The 26,231-nt window shown below is 36.6% G+C and overlaps 4 protein-coding genes, 2 non-coding genes and 1 pseudogene across 8 annotated transcripts; 4 read left to right on the top strand and 3 right to left on the bottom strand.

Moving 5' to 3' along the window:
* Nucleotides 1-99: 99 nt before the first annotated feature.
* Nucleotides 100-11,867, bottom strand: nol-6 (Nucleolar protein 6). The gene is made up of 18 exons (NM_001377698.2): nt 11,815-11,867; nt 11,652-11,762; nt 11,165-11,603; nt 11,008-11,099; nt 10,782-10,962; nt 9,706-9,851; nt 9,540-9,649; nt 9,049-9,356; nt 7,618-7,750; nt 7,357-7,567; nt 6,109-6,306; nt 5,288-5,502; nt 4,583-4,672; nt 4,433-4,534; nt 2,759-3,071; nt 1,535-1,729; nt 491-574; nt 100-378 (listed from the first exon to the last, which is right to left on the bottom strand). The coding sequence occupies exons 1-18, from the start codon at nt 11,863-11,865 to the stop codon at nt 250-252; spliced, it is 3,108 nt and encodes a 1,035-aa protein (NP_001364780.1). The 5' UTR covers nt 11,866-11,867; the 3' UTR covers nt 100-249.
* On the top strand, nt 6,055-6,104 carry Y51H7C.32. The gene has a single exon (NR_050876.1). It is a non-coding gene; the product is annotated as an Unclassified non-coding RNA Y51H7C.32 (non-coding RNA).
* Y51H7C.36 lies at nt 6,055-6,104 on the bottom strand. Its single transcript, NR_050877.1, has one exon. It is a non-coding gene; the product is annotated as an Unclassified non-coding RNA Y51H7C.36 (non-coding RNA).
* A 990-nt stretch (nt 11,868-12,857) lies between the features above and the next one.
* Nucleotides 12,858-14,065, top strand: Y51H7C.3 (Lzipper-MIP1 domain-containing protein). Its single transcript, NM_061572.6, has 4 exons — nt 12,858-12,911; nt 13,484-13,590; nt 13,638-13,739; nt 13,789-14,065. Exons 1-4 carry the CDS (start codon nt 12,878-12,880, stop codon nt 13,969-13,971), a joined length of 426 nt encoding a protein of 141 aa, NP_493973.1. The 5' UTR covers nt 12,858-12,877; the 3' UTR covers nt 13,972-14,065.
* Nucleotides 14,031-21,114, bottom strand: Y51H7C.12 (Nucleotide-diphospho-sugar transferase domain-containing protein; the record flags this gene model as incomplete). Of its 2 annotated transcripts, none has more annotated exons than NM_001306601.3 (7): nt 14,031-14,590; nt 14,953-15,224; nt 15,464-15,643; nt 16,368-16,661; nt 16,918-17,007; nt 17,051-17,122; nt 17,642-17,773. In NM_001306601.3, 7 exons carry the CDS (start codon nt 17,726-17,728, stop codon nt 14,434-14,436), a joined length of 1,152 nt encoding a protein of 383 aa, NP_001293530.1. The 2 variants fall into 2 exon arrangements, with proteins under 2 accessions (NP_001293530.1, NP_001293529.1); NM_001306600.3 differs by lacking the exon at nt 17,642-17,773 and adding an exon at nt 21,082-21,114 and having other exon boundaries at nt 14,434-14,590.
* Nucleotides 19,579-20,476, top strand: scl-17 (SCP domain-containing protein). Its single transcript, NM_061574.3, has 3 exons — nt 19,579-19,769; nt 19,835-20,181; nt 20,227-20,476. Exons 1-3 carry the CDS (start codon nt 19,593-19,595, stop codon nt 20,441-20,443), a joined length of 741 nt encoding a protein of 246 aa, NP_493975.1. The 5' UTR covers nt 19,579-19,592; the 3' UTR covers nt 20,444-20,476.
* A 544-nt stretch (nt 21,115-21,658) lies between the features above and the next one.
* Nucleotides 21,659-24,746, top strand: Y51H7C.42 (annotated as a pseudogene). Its single transcript has 2 exons — nt 21,659-22,595; nt 23,132-24,746. Coding segments are annotated over exons 1-2 (2,552 nt in total).
* The last annotated feature ends 1,485 nt before the right edge of the window (nt 24,747-26,231 follow it).

The following is a 26,231-nucleotide window of genomic DNA, read 5'->3' on the forward strand; positions in this document are numbered from 1 at the left end:
TTCGGAAATTTTGTGGAGAATTCAAAAATTCACACAAAAAATGTTTCTGAATTATAGTTTTCAATTTTTCCAAAAAAATATACGAAAAATTCAAAAAACTTGACTTTTAATAGTATTTATGAATTAAAAAAAAATCGAATAACAAAAAAAAACGTTGAAAAACAATTGTAGTGGGGGCGTAACAGTAACAAAAAAACAACAAGAACAACAAAATAAAAATCGAATTGTAGTTTGTAGTCTAGCAGACCACTACTGCTTCTTCAACTGAACATCCGAAACGATTCCCTGACCCAAAATTTGAATATTCTCCAGAATTTCATCCCGATTGAGACGGAGCGTCGAGTCGGATACTGATTTGTGGAGTGAGCAGCGGGAGATCTGGAAAACGAAAAATCGATTTTTCAAAATTTTTCTGAAAATTGGCTGAAAAAATTCAATTTTACGAAAAATTGAAATTTCTTCAATTTTTTTTTCCGAAAAAAAAACGGACCTTCGCCGGAACCTCATCCTCCTGTGGTTTGAACATTACACCAATATGGTGACCACCGTACTTGTTGTAGAAGAACATGGCAACCTGGAAAAAATTAATAATTTTTTCAGAGCTGAAATTTATTCCATTTTGTGGGCGGGGCTGACTAGTCCCGCCCACTTTTCTTACGAAAAAACGTTTTTTTTCTCATTTTTCAGATTTTTTTTTGGAATTTCCGGAAATTTTCTAAATATTTTTTGTAAAAAATTAAAATATCCATTTTGTGGGCGGGGCTTACTAGTCCCGCCCATTTTTTTGTACGAAAAAAAAAACAAATTTTTCTCTTTTTTTTTTCCGAATTTCCGGAAATTTTCTAAATATTTTTTGTAAAAAATTAAAATATCCATTTTGTGGGCGGGGCTTGTGGGTGTCCCGCCCACTTTTTGTTCACAAGAAACAAATTTTTCTTATTTTTCAGATTTTTTGTTTCGAATTTCCGGAAATTTTCAAATTTTTTTCTCGAAAAATTAAAACATCATTTTGTGGGCGGGGCTTACTAGTCCCGCCCAGTTTTTTTCAGAAAAAAAATTCTAGCTTTCAGAAATTTATTTTTTGAATTTCTGGAAATTTTCTAAATATTTTTTGTAAAAAATTAAAATATCCATTTTGTGGGCGGGGCTTACTAGTCCCGCCCTTTTTTTTTACAAAATTTTTTTTCCAGAATTTTTTTTTCGGAATTTTCTGGACTTTTCTAATAATTTTTTTGAAATATTATTTTGTGGGCGGGGCTTATGTGGTGCCCCGCCCACTTTTTTCAGAAATCTTTTTTTTTCTCATTTTTTAGAATTTTTGGACTTTTCTAGATATTTTTTCGAAAAATTAAAAACATCCATTTTGTGGGCGGGGCTTGTGTGGTGCCCCGCCCACTGACTTTTTTTTTAATTTCTCGAGTTTTTTTGATTTTTATTACAATTTGTAGCATACTTCAAACAAAAAAATTCTCCAAAATTTTCCAGCCATTTTGTGGGCGGAGCTTGTTCTCCACAGTTTTAGGATTAAAAGTACCTGCTGAAAACTATTATTCAGCTGATAAACGAGCTCATCAACCGGATCCAACTCGACAACTGGAATCTTTTGCCGGAATTTCGATGTTTCGGCCGGCGGTTTTCTTTCCATTAGAGCCTTCTTTCGGACCACAGCACACGGTTCAAGATTAATAATTGCGTCGTATGGAGAGAGGTTTTCAGTCAGGAGGGATGTCTGAAAATTGGAATTTTCAGCGAAAAATTATGATTTTTTTCGAAAACACGGAAATTCGAAATTTTTTTTAAATTTCAAAGTTTTTTATATCTGAAAATCAAAAATTCTCGTTTTTCAGATTTCTCGATGAATTATGACGATTTTTCCTTTAAAAAAAATCGAATTTTTGGAATTTTTTTTTTCTTCTAAAATTTTCAATTTTCTAAATAAAAGATTTTTTTCGGGCAAAAAATTTTTTATTAGGTCTCCAAATAAGTTCAGGGTCAAAAATCATAACTTTTTTCGCCTTTTATCGATTTCTTTGAAATTCTGGGAATTTATGTTATCAACCATGATCTTTCATTTTAAAATGGTCTAAAAATATTTTGACCACCCCAAGTGTCCTAACTCGGAGCCAATTTTTTCAGGCATTTTTCAGATCTCGGTTCTGTTCAGCTTTCAATTGATGTTTGTGTGCGGATTTTTCTTTGTTTAGAATACATTTTTAGAAAACGACAAAAGTTTGGAAAAAAATCCGTCCAAAAAATTTTTTTTGGTTGATCGTCCAAAAATCTTCGAAAAAATTTTTGTCGAAAATTCTAGATTTTTTCTACAAAAATGATGTAACCAAGTGTAAACTATTTTTTACACATAAAATTCATTTTAGTTTGAAATTAGAATCTTTTTTTCGAAGATTTTTTTGGACGATCAACCAAAAAAAATTTTTTGGACGGATTTTTTTCCAAACTTTTGTCGTTTTCTAATAATGTGTTCTAAACAAAGAAAAATCCGCACACAACCCTCAATTGAAAGCTGAAAAGAAGCGAGATCTGAAAAATGCCTGAAAAAATTGTCTCCGAGTTAGGGCACTTCGGACGGCCAAAAAATTTTGTGACTATTGTCAAATGAAAGATCATAGTTGATAACATAAATTCCCAAAGTTTCATAAAAATCGATACGCAGCGAACAAAGTTATGATTTTTGACCCGGAACTTATTTGGAGACCTAATATTTTTCAGACGGACATTTATCCCCTCCAATTTCGTGTACCTCCATCTCAATGGATTTCTCCCCAAAAGCCTGTTTCTCCATCATTTTGAGCGCTTCACGAGCCACCGCTACAAGTCGATTCAGGACAATTCCCTGTGGATTTTCACGGGTAAATTTCGATCCAAGATGATCTTCCTCGTATATTACAACCATCGGCGGAAGGATCGGACGCATTTTGATAAACTTTTCTTCGAGTTTCGAACGTTCATCTTCTGAGAATCCTTTGGTTCCAAAATCAACGATAAGGGGTCTCGCGGACCATGGATGTGTGGAGATTAACGAGAGGAGACGGCAAAATGAAGACCAAGTTGATCTGGAAATCGATAATTATTGATTTTTTGGGGGAAAAAACCTATTTTTTCGCGATTTTTTAAATTTTGGATTTAGGAAAAAAATTTTGATTTTTTTCGTTAAAAATTCCAACAAAAAACATTTTGATTTTTGGAAAATTTTATTTTATTTTCCAACTTTTTGATTTTTTTTTGCTCAAAATTGTGAAAAAACCCGATTTTTTAAACCACTTTTTTTTAATTTTTAAAATTGTTTTGTAAATAATTTCTAAAATAATTCATAGTTTTTGGAAATTTTTTTTATTGTTTCGCTGTGTGAAAAATCGAAAATTTCGGAATTTATTTCAATTTCCGTGAAAATCGTTTTTTTTTTGATAAATTTTTTTTTTGGACAAACATGTTTAAAAAAATATCGATATTTATCAATTTTCGGGAATTTTTTCAATACAACTTTCAGTTATTTCTCAACTTTTTAGGGCTGCAAATTTCCGAAAATTTTTAATATTTTTTTTTTATTGAAAAAAATTTAATTAAATTTTTTTTTTTTGGAAGATACCCGCTTTTCGCGTTTTTTTTTTAAATTTTTTGATTAAAATTTCGAAAAAAAACCTAATTTTTTTGGGATAAAAACCTTTTTTCCCTAATTTTTTTGAAATCATCGTTTGAATTTTTCAATTGAAAAAGTTTATATGAAAAATCGAAACAATTTTTGCAATTTCAGAAAAATTCAAATTTTTGGAAATTAAATTTAAAATTTTTTTAAAAGTTTTCTTAAAAATTAATTAAAAAATCTTTTCTCAATTTTTAAATATTGAAAATCAATAAATATTGATTTTTTAATGGGAGAAATCCATTTTTCGTGTTTTTTTTTCAATGTTTGAAATTATTAAAATTAAGGATTTTTTAAATAAAATCTTTTAAAAAATAGATTTTTTTCGAAATTTTTTTTTGAAAAAAAGAATTTTAAAAATCTGATAAATCCATAAATGTTCGAATTATTTTTTTGGATATTTGATCAAATGTTTAAAGCTTTTTTAAAAAAAGCTTCTTTGAAAAAAAAAATCAAAAACATTTTTTTTTGCAATTTCCGATTAAAAATTGTCAATTTTTGATTTTTTAAAGAAAAATTACAATTTTTTTTCAATTTTTCATGATTTTTCAATGTTCTCAATTTTTGAATTTAAAATTTGTGAAAAACCGAACAAAAGGCTTCCAACTCGAAAATTCGAAAAATTTCCACCCTAGTGCGCCCTAATGAAAACATTATGTGAAAAAATGGTATTAAAAACCCAATTTTTCACTGAAAATTCGAATTTTGACGGGTTGGACGGGTCTGCTAAATATTTTTTGTAGTTTGTAGCCCACGGGCAGACCCACAACATACTGTGGCGGTACTTGTCCCTTCTTCCCGATCGCCGCGACGACGAGAAGCTCAATAATATGATCGTTGAGGTGGTGTCCGGAGAGGAATTTCGAACCGAGCCATCTGAAAATTCCGTCTTTTTTTGAGGTTAAAATTGCTCAAATTTCGTACTTTTTGAATAACTGAACTGTAGATCCGAAAAACTTGTGACTCGTCGAAAACGATTGAAGTGACAGCTGAAGGAGTGGCTCGGAGATGAATCTGAAAACATTTTCATGGAAAACTAGAAAAAAAAAACCGAAAAAATTCGCTCGAAAACAAAAAATTGCAAAAATGGGTCTGCTAAATATGGTTTGTAGTTTGTAGTCTGGCAGACCAATGACATTTTTCTGCAAAATTCGGCAAAAAATCATTAAAAACTATTAATTTAGCCATTAAAATTGCTATTAGTTTTAAAAATTAAATTAAAATTGCGAAAAAAACACTAAGTTTTCCATAATGGTCTGCTAAATCGAACATTGTAGTTTGTAGTCTAGCAGACCAATTTTCTTCAAAACCCCGTGGGTCTGCTAAATCAAAAGTTGTAGTATGTAGTCTAGCAGACCAATTTTCTTCAAAACCCCATGGGTCTGCTAAATCAAAAGTTGTAGTATGTAGTCTAGCAGGCCAATTTTCTTCAAAACCCCATGGGTCTGCTAAATCAAAAGTTGTAGTATGTAGTCTAGCAGGCCAATTTTCTTCAAAACCCCATGGGTCTGCTAAATCAAAAGTTGTAGTATGTAGTCTAGCAGACCAATTTTCTTCAAAACCCCATGGGTCTGCTAAATCAAAAGTTGTAGTTTGTAGTCTCGCAGACCCATTGTCCGTTTTTCTCACTTTTTCTTCCACATCGACAACCTCATTCCCTGAATTGAGCTCTCGATTCTCGATGCTCCAGAATCCTTTAATTTCTGCACGTCTTCTTCCAAAATCGTCAGAATTCGATCGTTGACGACGACGATTTTAAAGACAATTCCAGATTTCAGAATGAAAAGTTGATCGATTGTTGGGACTGCAGTGAGCTTGTGCTGCTCGCGGAGCCGCTCGGCGATCTGAAAATTAGCATAAATTTGTGAAAGAATGCGAAATTTCGATTTGGGCCTGCTAATTACAACATCGTAGTTTGTAGTCTAGCAGACCCAAAACATGATTTTCAGCGAAAATTGTTGTATTTTTATAAAAACTGAAAATTTTCCCGAAAACAACCAATTATTTCAACAAAATATGCAAAAAAAAAGCCTAAAAACAGAAAATTTTCACATTGGTCTGCTAAATCCCGTATTGTAGTTTGTAGTCTAGCAGACCTAAAGCGAAAATCGTTGAAATTTGAGCAATTTTTCAAAATTTCATAACTTGTTTGCCGAAAAGGATACAAAAAGGTTTTTAGGATGTGTGCTTGTGAAAAAATGTAGTTTGTAGTTAAAATAACTCAAAAAAAGTGCAAAATATTGTGGAAAACTACTAATTAGAGGTGTTTTTTCGGAAAAAAAAATTACAAAAAAACCCTGAAATAATAGATTAAAGATTCATCAATTATTTGTTAATTTTGATTTGATAAATATGAAAATCTCGTCAAAAATCGCCTAAAACCACGAAATTTCAAATTTGGGTCTGCTAAATCCCGTTTCGTAGTTTGTAGTCTGGCAGACCCAACGTACTTTAACATAGAACGACGAGGTTAATCGCCTGATCGCCTCCACGTCATTTCCCCATTTTCCCGAATATTCCAGCTTGATGTGAACAGTGACAGTCGGCGTGAAAAGTGGAATTTTTCCAATTTCCGGAAGTACGTAGTGCTGATCTTCAGACGACTTGTTCGTTGATGACGTGGCAGCGAAGACGGATGGGTAGGCGGGCTGCAAAATGTCGTAGTTTGTAGTCTGGCAGACCAAGATTTTTTTGGAATTTGTTGGGTCTGCTAAATATTAATTGTAGTTTGTAGTCTGGCAGACCATTTTTTAAAATTTGTAGTTTGTAGTCTGGCAGACCAAGATTTTTTTGGAATTTGTTGGGTCTGCTAAATATTAATTGTAGTTTGTAGTCTGGCAGACCATTTTTTAAAATTTGTAGTTTGTAGTCTGGCAGACCAAGATTTTTTTGGAATTTGTTGGGTCTGCTAAATATTAATTGTAGTTTGTAGTCTGGCAGACCATTTTTTAAAATTTGTAGTTTGTAGTCTGGCAGACCAAGATTTTTTTGGAATTTGTTGGGTCTGCTAAATATTAATTGTAGTTTGTAGTCTGGCAGACCATTTTTTAAAATTTGTAGTTTGTAGTCTAGAAGGCCATTTTTTAAAAAAATTTTTGGGGCTGCTAAATAAATTTCGTAGTTTGTAGTCTGGCAGACCCAAATTTTGACTCAATTGAATTTTTGTTGAAAATCGAATTTTTTTTTCAATTTTTCGGGGGAAACCCTTTTTTAATCGATCTTTTAAACTTTTTATCTGAATCGCCCGAAAATTTCGTTATGTTTTCTGATTAAAACAAAAAAACAAAAACCTATTTTCTGTTACAACTGCAGAAATTTCTTGAAAAAATAGTGAAAAATTCCAATTTCCGACAAAAAAAAATAATTTTCCAACCGGTTGTAAACGCGCTCCAACGAAAAAATCACTATTTTGAAGCTTTTTTTTCAATTTTATAGGAAAAAAAATTCGATTTTTTTTTGAAAGCAAAATTCTCTACAAAAATTAAAAAAAAAACATTTCAAAGCATTATTTCGGACAATTTTTGTAATTTTTTTTCCAAAAGCGACAATATTGTAGTTTGTAGTCTGGCAGACCAAGATTTTTTTGGAATTTGTTGGGTCTGCTAAATAAATTCTGTAGTTTGTAGTCTAGCAGACCCAAATTTCAAAAAAAAAAAGAAGTTAGGTCTGCTAAATCTTAATTGTAGTTTGTAGTCTACCTCGGATCCCCTCAAATATCCACTAATTCCATGCACATTCGTGATCATAAGCGGCAGGCCTTTAAGCCCTCGGAGCACTGTGCTCAGGTCGGTATAGGCCTTGAAAACCGCCTCCTGGCTCTTTTTCTCGTGCTGCTGATCGGCTTCTGCTGACGTGGATGATGACGTCAGAGCTCTCCAGGAAAAACACGTGGCGGGAAGGGAGAACATTCTGGAAAATGGCCCATTTTGGGGTTAAAATGAGCATTTTTTAATGCTCACTTTTGGAGCACAAACTGCAAAACTGCACGTGGCACTTTTTCCGACGGCTTTTCCGACCAGACTACACACTCGCAGATTCGGGTGTCGGCGAATTTACGGAGCTCGCTCGTTTCTTTCCAAAGTTCACGGAATTCTGAAAAAAAAAAACATAAAAATTTACAAAAAAAAGTGTAGTTTGTAGTCTGGCAGACCAATTTTTCTGCGAATTTTAGCAAAAAAAAGGGAAAATCATTAAAAACTATTAATTTTGCCCTTAAAATTGATATTAATTTCAAAAATTGAATTTAAAAAAATGGGATTATCCCGATAATGGTCTGCTAAATCGAATTGTGTAGTTTGTAGCCTAGCAGACCAAAACTTTTTCGAAATCTCTAATTTTTTCAAAAAAAAAATAAAAATTTTTTCGGTAAATTCCAGTATTTTCTTCATTTTTCTTATCAAAATCCGGGTTTTTTGCACACTTTTTCCGATTTTCACGAAAAAAAAAATCAATTTTTAGACTAAAGACTTGTAGTTTGTAGTCTGGCAGATCATTTTTTCTGCGAATTTTAGCAAAAAGACTGTGAAAAATCGTTGAAAACTACTAACTTTGCCCTTAAAATTGATATCAATTAGAAAAATTAGATAAAAATTGCAAAAAAAACCCTAAATTGCATGTTTTAATAGGATTTCCCCGATAATGGTCTGCTAAATCGAATTGTGTAGTTTGTAGTCTAGCAGACCAAATTTTTAATGTTTTTTTTCGGCGAATTCCAGTAATTTCTTCATTTTTCTCATCAAAATCCGGATTTTTTGCACAATTTTCCCGATTTTCAAAGAGAAAATTTAATTTTTTTTGCCTAAAAACTTGTAGTTTGTAGTCTGGCAGACCAATTTTTCTGCGAATTTTAGCAAAAAACAGGGAAAAATCGTTGAGAACTACTAATTTTGCCCTTAAAATTGATAATAATTTTAAAAATTAAATAAAAAATGCGAAAAAATCCCTAAATTGCATTTTTAATAGCATTTTCTCTCGATAATGGCCTGCTAAATCGAATTGTGTAGTTTGTAGCCTAGCAGACCCAATTTTTTTTTTGAAAACTCCAAGTTTTTTGGGAATAAAATGATTTTTTCGATAAATTCCAGTAATTTCTTCAATTTTCTTATCAAAATCCGGTTTTTTGCCTATTTTTTTCGATTTTTACAAGGAAAAATCGAATTTTTTTAAAGCCTAAAAACTTGTAGTTTGTAGTCTAGCAGACCCGAATTTTAAAAATTGAAAAAAAACTCAAAATTATCCGAAATTTCTAATTTTTTTTTGAAAGAAAATGTATTTTTTCGGAAAATTTGATTTTTCCTATCAAAATCCGGGGTTTTGCATACTTTTTCGATTTTCTAGTAGAAAAATTGAAATTTTAAGCCTAAAAACTTGTAGTTTGTAGTCTAGCAGACCTTTCGCATCATTCGTCTGTGCCGGTGGTCCAACAGTCAACGGATTCTTCCAACCAGAGGTACTTCTGAACCCAATCAGGTACGTCTTTTGCCGATATTTCTCCGGATATTCCGACAGACTCCACGTGGACTTCTCGGCGTTGCTGGAAATGTCGTGGATTCCGACGAAATCGTATCGCTCCGACATGGTTTGCTCGATTTTGTGCTCAAAACTGAGCACGAACTTGTGGATGACGTCACGATTATCGATTGAATCGATTCCGAATTCGACGAGATGCTCGGCGAGTTGGGAAATGTTGATGTGAAGTCTGCAAATTTTTTGGGTCTGCTAAATAAATGTTGTAGTTTGTAGTCTAGCAGACCAACTTTTTTTTTTTTGAAAAATTGAATTTTTTATGAATTTAAAATTGAAATCTGGCGAATTTTCATTTTTTCTAACCTAAAAATTATGACAAATTTCGATTTTTAACTTTTTTAAAGTCTACCGCTACCTTGCAACATGGTCGTAATGCGCAAAAACCGGCAATTTTTCAATAAAAATCGGATCGAACGCGTAGACTTGTCCCAGGAGTGGATAGCAGATCGTGAGCTCCTTTTTCATCTGAAAAATCGATAATTTTCAATTAAAAATTCATATTTTCCGCCGCGATTTCTCACCCGTTCCATGTAATTTTTCGTCAAATTTGACGCCAAATTCAAATTTTTCCACACGAGATTCACATCGAAAAGCTGAGAATACTCTTCAACATCAACGTCATCTTCCACCGAATCCACGAATTCCACGTCGTCAGCGGACCAGGTGACTGAAAATTAAGAAATACGAATTGGGTCTGCTAAATTGGGTTTGTAGTTTGTAGTCTGGCAGACCAATGACATTTTTCAGCAAATTTTAGCGAGAAATCTGTGAAAAATCATTGAAAACGATTAATTTTGCACTGAAAATTAATATTAAAACATTTTAAAAAAATTAAAATTGCGAAAAAATCGCCAAAATTGCATGTTTTAATAGGATGTTCCCGATAATGGTCTGCTAAATCGAAATTTGTAGTTTGTAGTCTAGCAGACCAATTTCCTTCAAAACCCTATGGGTCTGCTAAATCGAATTTTGTAGTTTGTAGTCTAGCAGACCATATTTGTTCAATATCCCATTGGTATGCTAAATCGAATTTTGTAGTTTGTAGTCTAGCAGACCAATTTCCTTCAAAACCCCATGGGTCTGCTAAATCGAATTTTGTAGTTTGTAGTCTAGCAGACCATATTTGTTCAATATCCCATTGGTATGCTAAATCGAATTTTGTAGTTTGTAGTCTAGCAGACCAATTTCCTTCAAAACCCCATGGGTCTGCTAAATCGAATTTTGTAGTTTGTAGTCTAGCAGACCATATTTGTTCAATATCCCATTGGTATGCTAAATCGAATTTTGTAGTTTGTAGTCTAGCAGACCAATTTTCTTCAAAACCCCATGGGTCTGCTAAATCGAAATTTGTAGTTTGTAGTCTAGCAGACCATATTTGTTCAATATCCCATTGGTCTGCTAAATCGAATTTTGTAGTTTGTAGTCTAGCAGACCAAAAAAAAACGTTTTTTTCCCGATTTTTAGCTAATTTCTACGGGAAAATCGTAAAAATTAACAAAAAATTCGCTTTTTTGCTTGAAATTTTTTTTAAAACCTTTTCTTAAGTGAGACTACAAACTACACATTTTGAATTAGCAGACCCAAACCAAAAACTCACTAAAATCCTCGAATATCACACGTAAAACCGTCAAAATCTCTTGATTTTCGGTGATTTTTCCATTTTTAACGAGTCTAACGACACGGGCGGTCAGAATAATCGGAGTTATCGCGTGCTGGAGATGACGATTCTCGAAAAAGTTGCCGAGAAGGAAAATCGCGAGACGGGCGGTCTTTTGGGCCTGAAATTAAGCTTTTAAATGGGGAAAATTGGCTTAAAAGGGTACTTTAAGCTCCTTTTCCATCTCTTGAGCAATTTCCAACTCGAGAATTGACCACAACATTCGTTGATTGAATTTTGGCGTAGCGATTTCGGTTTCTGGAAAAAAAATTAGGTTTCTAGACTACAAACTACACTTTTTCCTGCAAAAGAAAGACAAAAACCTTTAAAAAGATCCTCAAAAATGGTGGCGGGCCTCAAATTTCCGATATTTGGAGCAAATCTCTTGGTTTTCGCAAGCTCCGGGCAGTAAAATCCAATTCGAACTCCATCGACAAGAATATCCGCGAAAATTGGGTCATCTCTGTGGGCTCCACCGGCTGTGAACTCGACTTTTTCGAATTTTCCGCTCAGAAGCCGCGCCACGTGGCACGCGAAATGTCCCCGCTTCGCCGCGTAGGTCAAATTGAGAAAATCGCGATTTCCGAGAGCTTTTGGCGGAATTTCAATGAAAATTTGTTGCCCTTTTTCAGTGATAACGATGCTTTTCGGCGGTGTCCACTGAAATTCCGGAATACTCGACGACGTGGCATCCACAGCCTTTTGAAGATGATGCAGAGGATGTTTAACGTCGAATTCTGTCCAGAAATCGAGATTTTTGTACTGAAAATTCAAATTTTGGCCTAAAATTTCACTAATTAAAGGGAAAACCTGAATTTTCGGGCCATTCTTCGAGGTTTCCAGCACATTTTTTATTTTTTGAGCGATTTGACGCTGCTTTTCGATGAGTTTTTTGTTGGATTTTGGAGCGGTGTCTTCGCACTGAAAAATATAACAATTTTTTTGCTTGAAAATCGATTTTTTTGGGATTTACCAATAATTTGAAGGCGTTCGACATTGGGAGCACATCTCCGTCTGTCTCCATCTCTGCAAATAGAATTTATTAGTATTTTGCTCCCAAAAATCAATTTTTCAAGCTAAAACCAATTTTGAAAACCAATTTATACACTAGAAATGACAAATATTCAGTTTTTCATTTAAATTTCACAAAATTACATTCAAAAACTAGAAAAAATCATTGAAAACTCGAGATTTAAGGCTAAAATCAACAAAAAATAAAATAGAGTGTCTCTGTCGATTTACGATAAACAACACGTTACTGCGGGATTTCGGAGTGTCGTTTGCCTGCTTTCGGCGGAGTTTCAAAAGCAGAAATTGAGTGGAAAACGGGGAAAACAAGGGAAATGACAGATTAGAACACAAAAAAAGGATTTAAAATGAAAAACTGCAGAGTTTTGGGACATTTTTCAGGGAAAAACACAGATTAAGACGTGTTTAACGTCTGTTTTCGAAATAAATTTTTGAAAATAAAGTCTAAAATGTTTTTTTAACTTTGAAACGATCATATTTCTAAATTTTTAGAGCTAAAAAACAATTTTTTATGAAAAAACATGTTAAAAATCAAATTTAAAAGTTCCTACAGTACCCCTTATTGCTCGTCAATTAAAAGGCCAAGTACGCAAAAGTACGCAACCTGCCTGCTGCCGCCAAACTTTGAATTTCAAATTATTTCCCTCCAAAAAATCAATTTTCCAGTTTTCTACGAATTTTCATCAAATATTCATGAAATTTCCAATGTTATTTTTTGTTTTCTTTTCATCACAAACTCTTTCGAATTCTCTGATGAATTTTAAATTCTGTAGTTTCTTCTTCTCTCCCTCTCGCCGATTCAGCTGGAATTTATTTCTAGAAAGAAAAGCGAAAAAAGATGCGAATTCACTGAATTTATAGGCTTGTTTTTGGACCGATACGCACACACACACACACAAAGCTATCCATCATTTTAATTAATTCTTTTCGTTTCGTTCTCCATTTTCTCTCAGTTTTCTCGTTTCCGTTCATTCAAATTTGTTTCAGCAAGCTCCCGCGACGCAAAAATGAAGTTCCTGACATCAATTCTCGGCTCTGAACGTGAGTTTTACCTTAAAAACCCCAAAAATCAGATTTTTCCATTTGGTCTGCTACACTACAAACTACAAGGTTCGATTTAGCAGACCAATAGGATTGTGAAGAGATTTGGTCTGCTAGACTACAAACTACACAATTCGATTTAGCAGACCATTATCGGGAAAATCCTATTAAAACATGCATTTTCGCAATTTTTATTTAATTTTTATACTTAATCTTAATTTTAAGTGCAAAATTGATAGTTTTAAATGATTTTTTCCATTTTTTTTTGCTAAAATTCGTATAAAAATCGGTCCTTTCTTTGAAATTTAGTCGATTTTCGCTCAAATTAAATGATTTTAGACTTTTAACTAAGTTAAAAACACCTTAAAATCACTAAAACTAACATTTTCCAAATAACCGGACTTTAATATCAATGAAAAACCGCCAGAAAACTCGAAATTCAGTGGGTCTGCCAGGCTACAAACTACAAAGAATATTTAGCAGACCAGAGCGTTTTTCATTGAAAAATAGGCAATTTTCGCTTAAAATAAAGCTTTTTTGACCTAAATTTCTTCAAAATTACCCTTTTTCAGGTGATCGTGCAGCCAAAAAGCGTCGAAGTCTCGAAGTGAACCTGCACCGCCTCGAAGAGAAGGCTTTCCTCTTGGAAATGGAGCTCGAAGAGACCAGAAGACAAAAAGTTGGCTATTTTCGAGCGTTTAAGCATGATTAATTCAATTTTTTCAGGAAAAAGTGATCAAAGAGCTCCGCAACGGGCTCCCAGTTCGCCACGTGTCAACAGTCAGCGTCTCGTCGACCGATATGTCCTTCAACACGGATTCCTCGAATGTATGCACCTTTTTAAATCGATTTTCGCATTAAAAACGTTATTTTTCAGGTCACCGATCATTATTGTGGACTTCCGATCGATTCGAGCACGCCGAAGGAGACCTCTAAGAGAGATTTTCAGCAAAAACACGAGCAATATGCCGAAGAAGAGGGGGAGCGTGCAAAATGGCAAAGCTCTGCGAAACTCGGCGAGAAATCGGAAAAATCAGAGAAATCTATCGAAAAGTACTAATTTGATCTACTAATTTTTATTCGCACTTTTAATTTTCTTGTCAAATTTGTGTAAAAAGCGATTTTCAGAGTAATGAAGGCTTACAGATGACTACAAACTACATTTTTCGTGGAGTTGCAATGCAGAAGATATGGGTCTGCTAGGCTACAAACTACAAAATGATGTTTAGCAGACCAATCCAATTTCTGATAAATTTTGGTCTGCTAGACTACAAACTACAAAAAAAACATTAGCAGACCAACGAATTTCTAAAAATTTGGGTCTGCTAGACTACAAACTACAAAAAATATTTAACAGTCCCAACCAGTTTCTAATAAAATTTGGTCTGCTAGACTACAAACTACAAAATGATATTTAGCAGACCACTGCTGCTTTTTTGGCATTTTTCCACATAAATTTGGCAAAATCATGATTTTTAATAGAAATAAAACATTGTGGGACTTTAAAAACGATTTTAATAAATTAAATAATATGATAATGCGCCTTTAAATACACTTTCCGCCGTCCTGGATCCACATTGAATAGGTGTCTCAAAAAGAAGACGCCTGAGCCGAACCAGTTCTCTTCCAGGGACCAATCCTGGCGAATTAGGGATTGAAAGCTTGTTTTGATGGTTTCTCTGAAAGTCGTAACTTTTTTTTTTCGGTGGAGAATAGTAAAACTAGCATAACTCTGAAACTAGAAGGTTTGGCAGACAATTGTCGACTGCAAATATGTACAGAATAATATTAGCTACAATTTGCCAGTTGACAAGTTTTGCTAAGCTCAACCCAGAAAATAGTTATGGCAACCGACGTCTCACGGGCCAAGAACGCCAAAAATGGCCCGCAAGGTGTCGGCCGTCGTAACTTTTTTCTGGGTTGAGCTAGAACAAAGTTGTCAACTTACAACTTGTAGCTAATATTAATCTGTAGTCTGTACATTTTTGCAGTTAACAATTTTTCGATAAAACTTTTAGTTTTCAGGATATAGCACTTTTACCTCAACTCCCTCACAGCTTTCTCGTTACAAGTTCCATTTTCAAATGTAAAAACCAAGTTTTGCCGTTTCAAAACATCCATCTTCGAGTCTCCATCTTTCCGACCACCATCAATTTGTATTAAAACCGGAACCATCTCACGTGGACTCTCGAAATAGTTAAATGAAGACGATATGGAATGTGGCAGGAATTTGCATTTATATCCCTGATGACTGCATAAATAACTCATGATTGTTGAGTCGGGGCTTTGAAATGTCAGCATAAATGAGATTACCTGGAAAATTTGAATATTTCAGAAAAAAAACGGGGACTTTTTTGCTTGAAAATCGAGGTTTTAAGTGGTTTAGAAAAATTATAAAAATATGGGTATGCTAGACTACAAACTACAAAACATATTTAGCAGACCAAAGTTTAGAAAAAAAGTTTTTGCTATCAAAAATTCAAGTTTTCAAATTTTCTCATTGGAGCGTATTTGCACAGCGTGGTTTGCGGAAAATTCAAAAATTTTGTTACCTGTTGAAAAAACTGATAGGACACAGGACCCCCTCTGACAAAAAACGTGGCACCACACGCCAAATCCTTATTCCGGAAGTAATATGGAGTTTCGTTACCGATGGTGTCCAGGATTAGGTTGTAATTTCCATATCGAGACTCGAGTTCCAACTGGTCAAAGCTTCCGGTCCAGAGGGTGTCCTAAAGTTATTTGGGAGTGCTGATGAGATCACGGAGCCTACCATACCTACAGTGCCTACCGTGCCTACCGTACCTATAGTGCCTACCATGCCTACCGTACCTACAGTGCCTACCGTACCTACAGTGCCTACATTGCCTACAGTGCCTACAATACCTACAGTGCCTACAGTGCCTACAATGCCTACAGTGCCTACAGTGCCTACAGTGCCTACAGTGCCTATAGTGCCTGCCATGCATATCGTACCTACATTGCCTACCGTATCTATAGTGCCTACCATGCCTACCGTACCTACAGTGCCTACCCTACCTACCGTACCTACCGTACCTACCGTACCTATAGTGCCTATAGTGCCTATAGTGCCTACCGTATCAATAGTGCCTACCATACCTACCGCGCTTATCGTGCCTACAGTTCCTACTTACTCACCTGCTTACCAGGCTATTTGTTTACCTGCTTAACTACAGTACCAACCGTGCCTACCTTGCCTAACATACCTGAGTGCTTGCGTGTCTACCTACTTCTTACCTACAGTACCTGCGTGCCTCATTGCCTACCTGCCTATCTACCTTCAACCCAAATTTATGTATCTTGGTAGTAAATCAAATCAAAAATATTTGCGATGCGCCCAACATTTTCTGGGTTTGACCACCCACTATAAACTTTCGCAAATAGGTAGATACAAGGCAGATAGGCAAGCCTTGTAGGCAGGCACAACATGCCTACCTGATGCATGGACCAAAAGTCTATTCCACGAAAAGCCAGGCTAGCACATATCTGTGCATGAACTAGCAGGACGAGTGAATATGATAAATATCCACGTGGATCCGGTAATGAGCTTATCGATTTTTTGTGGCCTGTCAGGTCAAATAGAAGGTTCGGGATGTTTGGATGCTTCTGCTTCAGCACTGAATGGGAGTTCGGGTCAAATGAGATTGCTACCAGTCGGGATAAAGAATTGGGGATGAACTGTAGATTGCAAACGTGGTTTAGGACAACGTCCACGTTGGTAGAGTCGTACTGAAATTTTATTTAGACTACAAACTACAAACCACAAACTACAAACTACAAACTACAAACCAAAAAAAAAACAAACTGAAAGCTAATAACAACAAAAAATCAGTCTTACTCATACCTTACAACCTACACTATATGCACTATTAACTATAAACTACAAACTACAAGCTACAATCTTATAACATAAAACTACAAACTACAAACTATAAACTATAAACTATAAACTACAAACTATACACTACAAACTACACACACTTACTAATATTAGATATGGAGCTTTTGGCATTTTTCGAAGACTATTTGCAAACTCGTCGAATTCCGTGTTATTATTGACAGCTTCAAATGTGAGCTGAAAATTTGAAAATATATAGGATGAGTTTATGAAAAATTACCTTATTTGATATACCATTCAAGTTGTAAAGAAAATCCTTGCGCCGGTGAATTTGAGCGTCCTGGAAGACTTCCTGAAAGCTGACTGTTTTGGGGAAATTCCGGAAATCTTTTTGATAAAATTGATGTGCTGCCAAAGTTAAGCCGTAAAAGACATGGTGCAACAGTACTTCAATAAAAGAGTGTCTATATTTATATATATATATATATAGACAACAAAAGTATAAAAGTAAGTAATTCTAATATTACCGCAAAACATTCTATGAATTCAATGTTCCAAAAATTCAATATTTAAAAGAGTAGGCTTGGGCTATGACATACATTTTCCAGCGTATCTTGATAAAAGGAAAACAATAAAAATGGAACGTTCTAGGGAACTCGCAGCATTTTAGATTGAACAAAACAGACAACTGTAACTATACTGTATATACTACTTAAACTGTATATACTGTATGTATATAACTATACTGTATAAATAACTGTAAGTATTTTATTTCCCCGTTATTCTGTTCTGTTCAACGATATTTAAAAGATTAACTTTATATAAAAGTGAACAAATTCTCTTCTGTACGCCTAAATCAGACCCAACTTACCAAAAAGCGTATTCCAAAAAAATAGCAAAACAATGTATAGACAATAAAGATGTAAAAGTATTGTATATTAATGTTACGGCATAACATCTTTTTATTAAAATTTCATATAAATCTATGTATATATGCAAAACTATATTAATGTGTAATGTGTAACATGACATAGATTCACGGGGGCTTATCTTGATTGAATTTACTATGCGCAGGTGAATAAGGAGGAACGTTCCAAATTAAAAATACGCGAAACGGGCAAGACTTGGAAAAAGTAAAGTTGAAAAATGCCAAATTTTTTATTTTGATGCACCATGTCATGGCCTAACTTGGGCCGCCCATATCTCAATTCTCTAGAGTTTTATCAAAAAATTGTCAACTGGTAATCTGCTTCCTGTTGGTTTTTTCTATAGTTTGATAGTAACAACTATAAAACATCTTCCAAATGGAGTAATATATGAGTTGTCCAAGTTGACTAGTACCAATTATCGATGCAGCATGTCTTAAAACTCATGTGTCTCAATTGTCATTGGTTCTTTTAAAAAATTGTCAACTGAGACAATGTTTGCTATCACTTTTTCTATAAATCTGTATTTAAAACATTCCAAAATCTTCGAAACTTACTGGAATACGCACTATCAAAGTAGAAATGCAACACTTACAGAGGCTTTATTAAAGTATCACAGTTTAAAAATTAACTGAACAATTGTCATTAAGTAAAAGCCCAAAATAGTTTTATAGCCCGAATCCCGATTGACCAGCTCATCATACTTGTACAATGGCTCTGGAATATCCGGTTTATTACTATCGCAAAGCCCGGTGGCCTGATCGCAAGTGGTGTTGGGCGGACAAGCCGAGCAAGTAGGTCCCGATTCGTAGATGGTACCCCCCAATGTAATCACCACTGTAAAAATGATACTATTTACCGAAAATAGGTGCTCACAACTCACGTTCCCCAATAATGACACACGATTTTAACATTGTACGTTTTATGTTCCTCATCCCAGGCACACACTTTCACCCCACATCCGATGTCCCCGACGCCGGCCCAAGCCATTTGTATCGAATGCCCGACGCCAGATTCATAAAGCTCCATGCTCATTACATCCGTGTTCCATCCCCTAACATTGAACTCCGTGTTCCAGTTTTTTTGAGAACTTTTGAGGATTTGTATCCAAAATGATTTACATCTTCTGACGCATTGAAGATCATTCCTCCCCACATATTTTCTCCATAAATGTTCGGTTCCAAATGACGTGAAGGACATGTGTTCACGTAGTTTTGAGCCGAAGTTGCAACTGTCGAATTCCATTTCTATAATGTTAGCTGCTTGGAAATGTTGCCACTTTTTTCAAAGCCTAGGTGCTAGGGCTTGCATGCAAGGCAGGCGCGGTTACAGGGCCTGACGCTGGAGACTTGCCTGCCTCAGGTCTTTCACCTCATTTCTGCATTATGACAAGAAGCCAAAGGCTTGGTGTTAACACCACATAGTGCGAAATGCGGTTTTTTTGACGCGGCCGACACTTTCCGGTTTCGCGCCGCACTATACAGGAGGGAAGGCTCGCGGTATGAGGCAGGCGTTTTAGCGCCTGCATGGAATCCCAACTAGCCCTATTCTCTAATCATTTTCAGCATGTTCTTTCCAGGTGCCTTCAAGATACCCTTAGCCACATAGGTTCCCTTAGCAATTGAAGATCGAAATTCATTGTGTGCATCGAGAGTTTGTTTTACTCCGGATTTATTAAATTGAGCATTGATCGGGTGGAAGATGAAGCCAAAGAGCAGGAAAGCTTTCGAAAAAATTTCGAAAATGTTTGAAATGTTTAAAATGAGCCAAAATATAAGTAAAGTTCCCGTGACCCTAAAACAATTATTGTCAAAATTTAACATATTTTTGTGTACCACTTAAAGTCCCGTAACCTTCAAATCAAACATTCCTTCATTGCTCATTAATTTCATAACAATGAAAATTATTTTCCTGCTCTTTGGCTTCATCTTCCATCCGAACAATGCTCAATTTGATAAATCCGGAGTACAACAAACTCTCGATGCACACAATGAATTCCGGTCTTCAATTGCTAAGGGAACCTATGTGACGAAGGGTCTCTTACATGCACCGGCAACTAACATAATGAAAATGGTAAGGGCACATACTGAAATACTACAAACTACAAACAACAAACACAATACAATCTAATCTTACAGAAGTGGAATGTCACAATAGCAACAGCAGCTCAAAACCATGCGAACAAATGTCCAAAGGGTCACGACGGTCCTTTAGAGGGAGTTTCTGGAGAATGTATGTGGTCAGGACATATCAATGCATCAAAAGGTGTGAATCATCTCGGAGCCGTAGCTGCAAAGGCATGGAGCTCCGAGTACACTAAGAAGGGATGGGAGACGGACGTAATGAGCGACGAATTTTTCAATAGTGGCGTCGGGCATGCTATAATAATGACTTGGTACTCGCAAGTCAATGTCGGGTGTGGCGTGAAGCTTTGTCAGAAGGAGGGTGATTATCAGTTGGCTATAGTCGTTTGTAAGTATTGGGGGTGAGTGTTTTCCCTTTCTGTGCACTATGAAAAACTATCTTACAGCGAAGGACAGGGTAACGGTAAGATTATGTACGAATCGGGACCAACTTGCTCGGCTTGTCCGCCCAACACCACTTGCGATCAGGCCACCGGGCTTTGTGATAGCAAGATTCCGGATATTCCGGAACCGATCTACAAGTATGATGAGCTGGTCAATAGTAAGCCGGCCTACACGGTGGTTATGGGCTTTTTCTTGATGATAATTGTTCAGCTAATCTGAAGATACAGTATTTTAATAAAGTTTCTAAATGTATTTGGCGTTCTCCATTAGTTTTGCTCTTTTATAAAATTTGCCGAATTCGTGAAAATTTTCAATTCCGGAAACTGGCCGATTTGCCGGAATTTTTTAATTCCGGAAATTGGCCAATTCGCTGGATATTTTCAATTCTCGAAATTTGCCGATTTGCCGGAAATTTTCAATACTCGAAATTTGCCGATTTGCCGGAAATTTTCAATTCTCGAAATTTGCCGATTTGCCGGAAATGTTCAATTCTCGAAATTTGCCGATTTGCCGGAAATTTTCAATTCCTGAAATTTGCCGATTTGTCGGAAATTTTCAATTCCGGAATTTTGCCGATTTGCCGGAATTTTTTAATTCCGGAAATTGGCCAATTCGTCGGATATTTTCAATTGTGGAAATAGGCCAATTTGCCGGAAATTTATAAATTTTAAAAACAGAGATATAATTATGATAGTTTTTGTTTTAAATTTAAAGCCAGTTGAATAAGAAATTTGGAAACTGAGTAGTGACTTACTATAGCCAATTTTTCTAAAATTTTGAACATAATTTCCAAAAAAAATGTTTTCTCAGTTTTTTATTTTACCAACCCGTATAGAATATTTAGTAAAATCACTCACCTCAATCCAGGATCCAAGTTCTTTAACAAACATTTCAATGATGAGTAGCTAATTGGTTTTGTTTTGAATTCGACATAGAATATAGGTGAGGCAAAATAAATGACGACTGAATTGTCCACTGCCCCGTTTACAACATTATCTATTTTCATGCGCTAAATGGAGCGTTCGCGGGGTGGCCTTATTGGCACTCACTACTATACATTAATACTTTGATGTTCATAACAACCGATTTTTAATCAATAACCGTGAATTTTGACCATTCGACTGTTCTGATGGTAGTCACAGTAGGGAAGCATTTTCAGACTTATATTTAGGTAGAACTGACAGAATTTGTATCTTTTCCTATAACAAAGCTACCGATGTCTCCCCCTTCTTCCCTTCTTCCCAGAGACCCACAACGCCCCCTCCGGCAGCCCTCTATAGGAGACGATCTGTAATGGTCTCACTCTTGTCTGTGTCTCTGCCTCTATCACGCTTTCTCTTTCTTTGCTCAGGGGAAACGCCGGGTCTCCGTTCATCCAACCTCCTAATTGTTTTTCTGTCATTCACTCCTTTTTGCTTATACCCCCTTCTTGTGAGTACATCCCACCCTGTAGATGTGCTCCTTGCTTGATAAACCAGGTCCGCAGTCCGATTTAGGGGCTCGTGTTCTGGAACAGTTAAGGAAACCATGCTCTGTTGTTGTTAGCTAGTTTCGCTACTAGCACTCCTTTTTTGACCTGAGTTGATCGTGTTTGAAGCGGATTTCCGATCTAAATTTTTATAAATTAAAAAAAAAACCATTTTTCCAACAAAAAAACTTCCAAAGAAAAGAGTTGAAATTCTTTGACTCTTCTCGACTTTTGCTCAATTTTCACTTATCTTCTAGAAGAAGTACGCTTTCCAACTTTCCTTCTCTTTTTTCTCATCCCAATCCCTTCCCAAATCCCTGCACCTGTTATGTTACGCATGCTCCCCTTTGTGTTTGAACATGGATCGACGGATCGAACGATGGATGGATTCTCTGGAACTGTTACTGGAACAGTCTCTCGTGCTTCGGACACTGCTACATCCCTCTCTCTTCCCCCCTCCCCCTCTTTGTTGGAAAGTTAGTACGAAACTTCTGAAATCAGAAGTTTCTCAATCATTTTCTCATTTAGTATCAAACTTCTAAAAACAGAAGTTCAACTTCTACAAACAGAAGTTTAAATATAACACCGCTAAGACAACTGTCTGAAACGGGAGATCGGAATTGAGGCTTAAACACATCATAAACCGTACTCAGAGGTAGCGAATAAAGGCTAATGATCAACATCATGCTAGTACTTCTGTTCCTAACGAACAATGAGAACCGATGTTGGGCCCATACTGCGATAAGATCGGGCGGTTCTTGCTCTATGGAATACTTGGGTGATGATGTGCAGTTCTTACGGTGTAGAGCATCACATGAAGAAGCAACTCCTATTCTAAGCTATCGCCACCACCTGCATAATCACCAAGCAACAGCAAGGAGCAGCAAAAGGACGACCGAGAAAGTAAGATTTTTTTTTCAAAATTTTTAATTCAAAAATTATTCAAAAATTCGAAATTTAGTTCTCAAAAATCAAAGATTCCAAAATATTTGAATCTATTTTTTTTTTGCCAAACCCGAATTTTTCTTTTTAAAAAATCCTGAATAAAAATTTCTGAAAATTCAGGAATAAAAAAAAAGCCAACAGCTAAAGATTTTAGTGGATTCATTCATTCGGTCGGGTATTCCGGAATGGTTCCGGCCACAAAACTGTGTCTTACAAAACTGTGTTTTCCACAATCATCACACGGTTTGGAAATGGACAAAACATCGTTTTGCAAGGCACGGTTTTGTGGGCGGTGCCAATCCGGAATACCCCGACCGAATGAACCTCCCCCCGGCATTCTTCCCAGGAGACCCAAAAGGCCTTCTGATGAAGTGGGGGGAGAGCTGACCGCGTGCTCTCCTACTTCCCAGGAGCACACTTTTCGAATATGCGGCCCCATGTGAAGAACTTTCTTCTCAGAATCATTATTGCCGATAAAAGTGCTTTTTTTACAGATCAGAAGAAGAAGGAACGAACGACGACGGAATGAAGACATGGACAAAAGGTGGCGATAGTATGGAGTTGGAACAGTTGGAACGAGATCTCACTCAAAAGATCTCGAGCGACGATGGATCGGGATGGATCGGGATGGATCGGAATGGATCGGGATGGATCGGGATGGGTCGGGATGGATCGGGATGGATCGGGATGGAACGATGGATTCGAATGCGACGATCGGTATCGGCGGACGGGATGGATTCGGAATGGATGAGGATGGATCGGAATAGATGAGGATGGATCGGAATGGATCGGAATGGATCGGGATGGATCGGAATTGATCGGGATGGATCGGTATAGATTGGGATGGATTGGGATGGATGAAATCGGATGAAGGCAAGAACAACGACGACGACGACGACGACGACGACAAGGAAAGAAAGATCGGGATGGATGAATCGAGAAAAAATTTAAACAATGCTTTAGATAATCTGCTTTTTTACAGATCGACGCGACGACGAAGATTAGGATGGGTGGATCGGAATGGATCGTAATGGATCGGGATGGATCGGGATGGATCGGTATAGATTGGGATGGATTGGGATGGACGAAATCGGGTGAAGGCAAGAACAACGACGACGACGACGACAAGGAAAGAAAGATCGGGATGGATGAATCGAGAAAAAATTTAAACAATGCTTCAGATAATCTGCTTTTTTACAGATCGACGCGACGACGAAGATTAGGATGGGTGGATCGGAATGGATCGTAATGGATCGGGATGGATCGGGATGGATCGGTATAGATTGGGATGGATTGGGATGGACGAAATCGGGTGAAGGCAAGAACAACGACGACGACGACGACAAGGAAAGAAGGATCGGGATGGATGAATCGAGAAAAAATTTAAGCAATGCTTCAGATAATCTGATTTTTTACAGATCGACGCGACGACGAAGATTAGGATGGGTTGATCGGATCGTAATGGATCGGGATGGATCGGGATGGGTCGGAATGGAGAATTGGCACGGATAGGCATGGTTGGATCGGGAGGCGAGAGCAAGGACAAGGACAACGAAGGATCGGAATGGTAAAGAAAAATTTAAATTATGCTTCAGCTAAACTGATTTTTTACAGATCGACGATAGAGACGACGAAGAAGGATCGGGCCGGAAGGATCAGGCCGGAAGGATCGAGATGAGACGACGGTGTTCAGAGAGAGTCCGGAAACACGAAAAATGGTAAGGAAAGATTTGAATGATGCTTCAGCTAAACTGATTTTTTACAGATCTACGATAAAAGCGACGACGACGAACAGGATGGATGGATCGGAATGGATCAGAATTGTTGGATCGGGAGAAGGCGAGAACCACGGCAACGATGACGACGATGAGGACAACAAAGGACCGGAATGGTAAGGAAAGATTCAAATGATGCTTCAGCTAAACTGATTTTTTACAGAATTATGATGAAGACGACGACGAATGATGGAACGGAACGAAATCAGGACAACACTTTATAATTTATTTTATATTTCATTTTATTCTTAATTTCACTTTGTTTTAATTAAAAAAACTCTTTTCACTTGTTATCAGTGTGAAACAATAAAATCTTTCTCGATCTTAAAACCTGGTTTTTCAGATGTTTCTATTTTTTCTCCGTCACTCTCTCACCACTCTTTTCCGCCGGTTCAATTTTTCCGCAAGTAGATTTTTCCGCCGGTTCGAGTTTTTCCGCAATTAGATTTTTCCGCCGGTTCAAATTTTTTCGCAGGTAGATTTTTTCCGCAAGTAGATTTTTCCGCCGATTCAATTTTTCCGCCGGTTCGAGTTTTTCCGCAGATAGATTTTTTCCGCAAGTAGATTTTTTCCGCCGGTTCAATTTTTCCGCAAGTAGATTTTTCCGCCGGTTCGAGTTTTTCCGCAATTAGATTTTTCCGCCGGTTCAAATTTTTTCGCAGGTAGATTTTTTCCGCAAGTAGATTTTTCCGCCGATTCAATTTTTCCGCCGGTTCGAGTTTTTTCGCAGATAGATTTTTTCCGCCGGTTCAATTTTTTCCGCCGGTTCAATTTTTCCGCCGGTTCGAGTTTTTCCGCAGGAAGATTTTTTCCGCAAGTAGATATTTCCGCCGGTTCAATTTTTCCGCAAGTAGATTTTTTCCGCCGGTTCAATTTTTCCGCAAGTAGATTTTTCCGCCGATTCGAAATTTTCCGCAAGTAGATTTTTCCGCCGGTTCGAGTTTTTTCACAGGTAGATTTTTTCCGCAAGTAGATTTTTTCCGCCGGTTCAATTTTTCCGCCGGTTCAATTTTTTCCGCCGGTTCGAAATTTTCCGCAAGTAGATTTTTCCGCCGGTTCAATTTTCCCGCAAGTAGATTTTTTCCGCCGGTTCAATTTTTCCGCAAGTAGATTTTTCCGCCGGTTCGAGTTTTTCCGCAGATAGATTTTTTCCGCCGGTTCAATTTTTTCCGCCGATTCAATTTTTCCGCCGGTTCAATTTTTCCGCCGGTTCGAGTTTTTCCGCAAGAAGATTTTTTCCGCAAGTAGATTTTTTCCGCCGGTTCAATTTTTCCGCCGGTTCAATTTTTTCCGCCGGTTCGAAAATTTCCGCAAGTAGATATTTCCGCCGGTTCGAGTTTTTCCGCAAGAAGATTTTTTCCGCCGATTCGAAATTTTCCGCAAGTAGATTTTTCCGCCGGTTCGAGTTTTTTCACAGGTAGATTTTTTCCGCAAGTAGATTTTTTCCGCCGGTTCAATTTTTCCGCCGGTTCAATTTTTTCCGCCGGTTCGAAAATTTCCGCAAGTAGATATTTCCGCCGGTTCAATTTTTCCGCAAGTAGATTTTTTCCGCCGGTTCAATTTTCCCGCAAGTAGATTTTTTCCGCCGGTTCAATTTTTCCGCAAGTAGATTTTTCCGCCGGTTCGAGTTTTTCCGCAGATATATTTTTTCCGCCGGTTCAATTTTTCCGCCGGTTCAATTTTTTCCGCCGGTTCGAAATTTTCCGCAAGTAGATTTTTTCCGCCGGTTCAATTTTTCCGCCGGTTCAATTTTTTCCGCCGGTTCGAAATTTTCCGCAAGTAGATTTTTTCCGCCGGTTCAATTTTTCCGCAAGTAGAT

This window comes from Caenorhabditis elegans, chromosome II (genome assembly GCF_000002985.6).
Source record: "Caenorhabditis elegans chromosome II".
In the NCBI taxonomy this organism is placed as follows: Eukaryota; Metazoa; Nematoda; class Chromadorea; order Rhabditida; family Rhabditidae; genus Caenorhabditis; species Caenorhabditis elegans.

Coding starts and splice junctions, on each gene's coding strand:
- scl-17 (NM_061574.3), top strand. CDS start 19,593: ATGAAAATTATTTTCCTGCTCTTTGGCTTCATCTTCCATCCGAACAAT. Junction 19,770..19,834: donor CAACTAACATAATGAAAATG/GTAAGGGCACAT, acceptor CTAATCTTACAG/AAGTGGAATGTCACAATAGC. Junction 20,182..20,226: donor GTCGTTTGTAAGTATTGGGG/GTGAGTGTTTTC, acceptor ACTATCTTACAG/CGAAGGACAGGGTAACGGTA.
- nol-6 (NM_001377698.2), bottom strand. CDS start 11,865: ATGGAGACAGACGGAGATGTGCTCCCAATGTCGAACGCCTTCAAATTA. Junction 9,357..9,539: donor CATTACGACCATGTTGCAAG/GTAGCGGTAGAC, acceptor AAAAATTTGCAG/ACTTCACATCAACATTTCCC. Junction 3,072..4,432: donor AAGGGACAAGTACCGCCACA/GTATGTTGTGGG, acceptor ATCGATTTCCAG/ATCAACTTGGTCTTCATTTT.
- Y51H7C.3 (NM_061572.6), top strand. CDS start 12,878: ATGAAGTTCCTGACATCAATTCTCGGCTCTGAAC. Junction 12,912..13,483: donor ATCAATTCTCGGCTCTGAAC/GTGAGTTTTACC, acceptor ACCCTTTTTCAG/GTGATCGTGCAGCCAAAAAG. Junction 13,591..13,637: donor AAGAGACCAGAAGACAAAAA/GTTGGCTATTTT, acceptor CAATTTTTTCAG/GAAAAAGTGATCAAAGAGCT.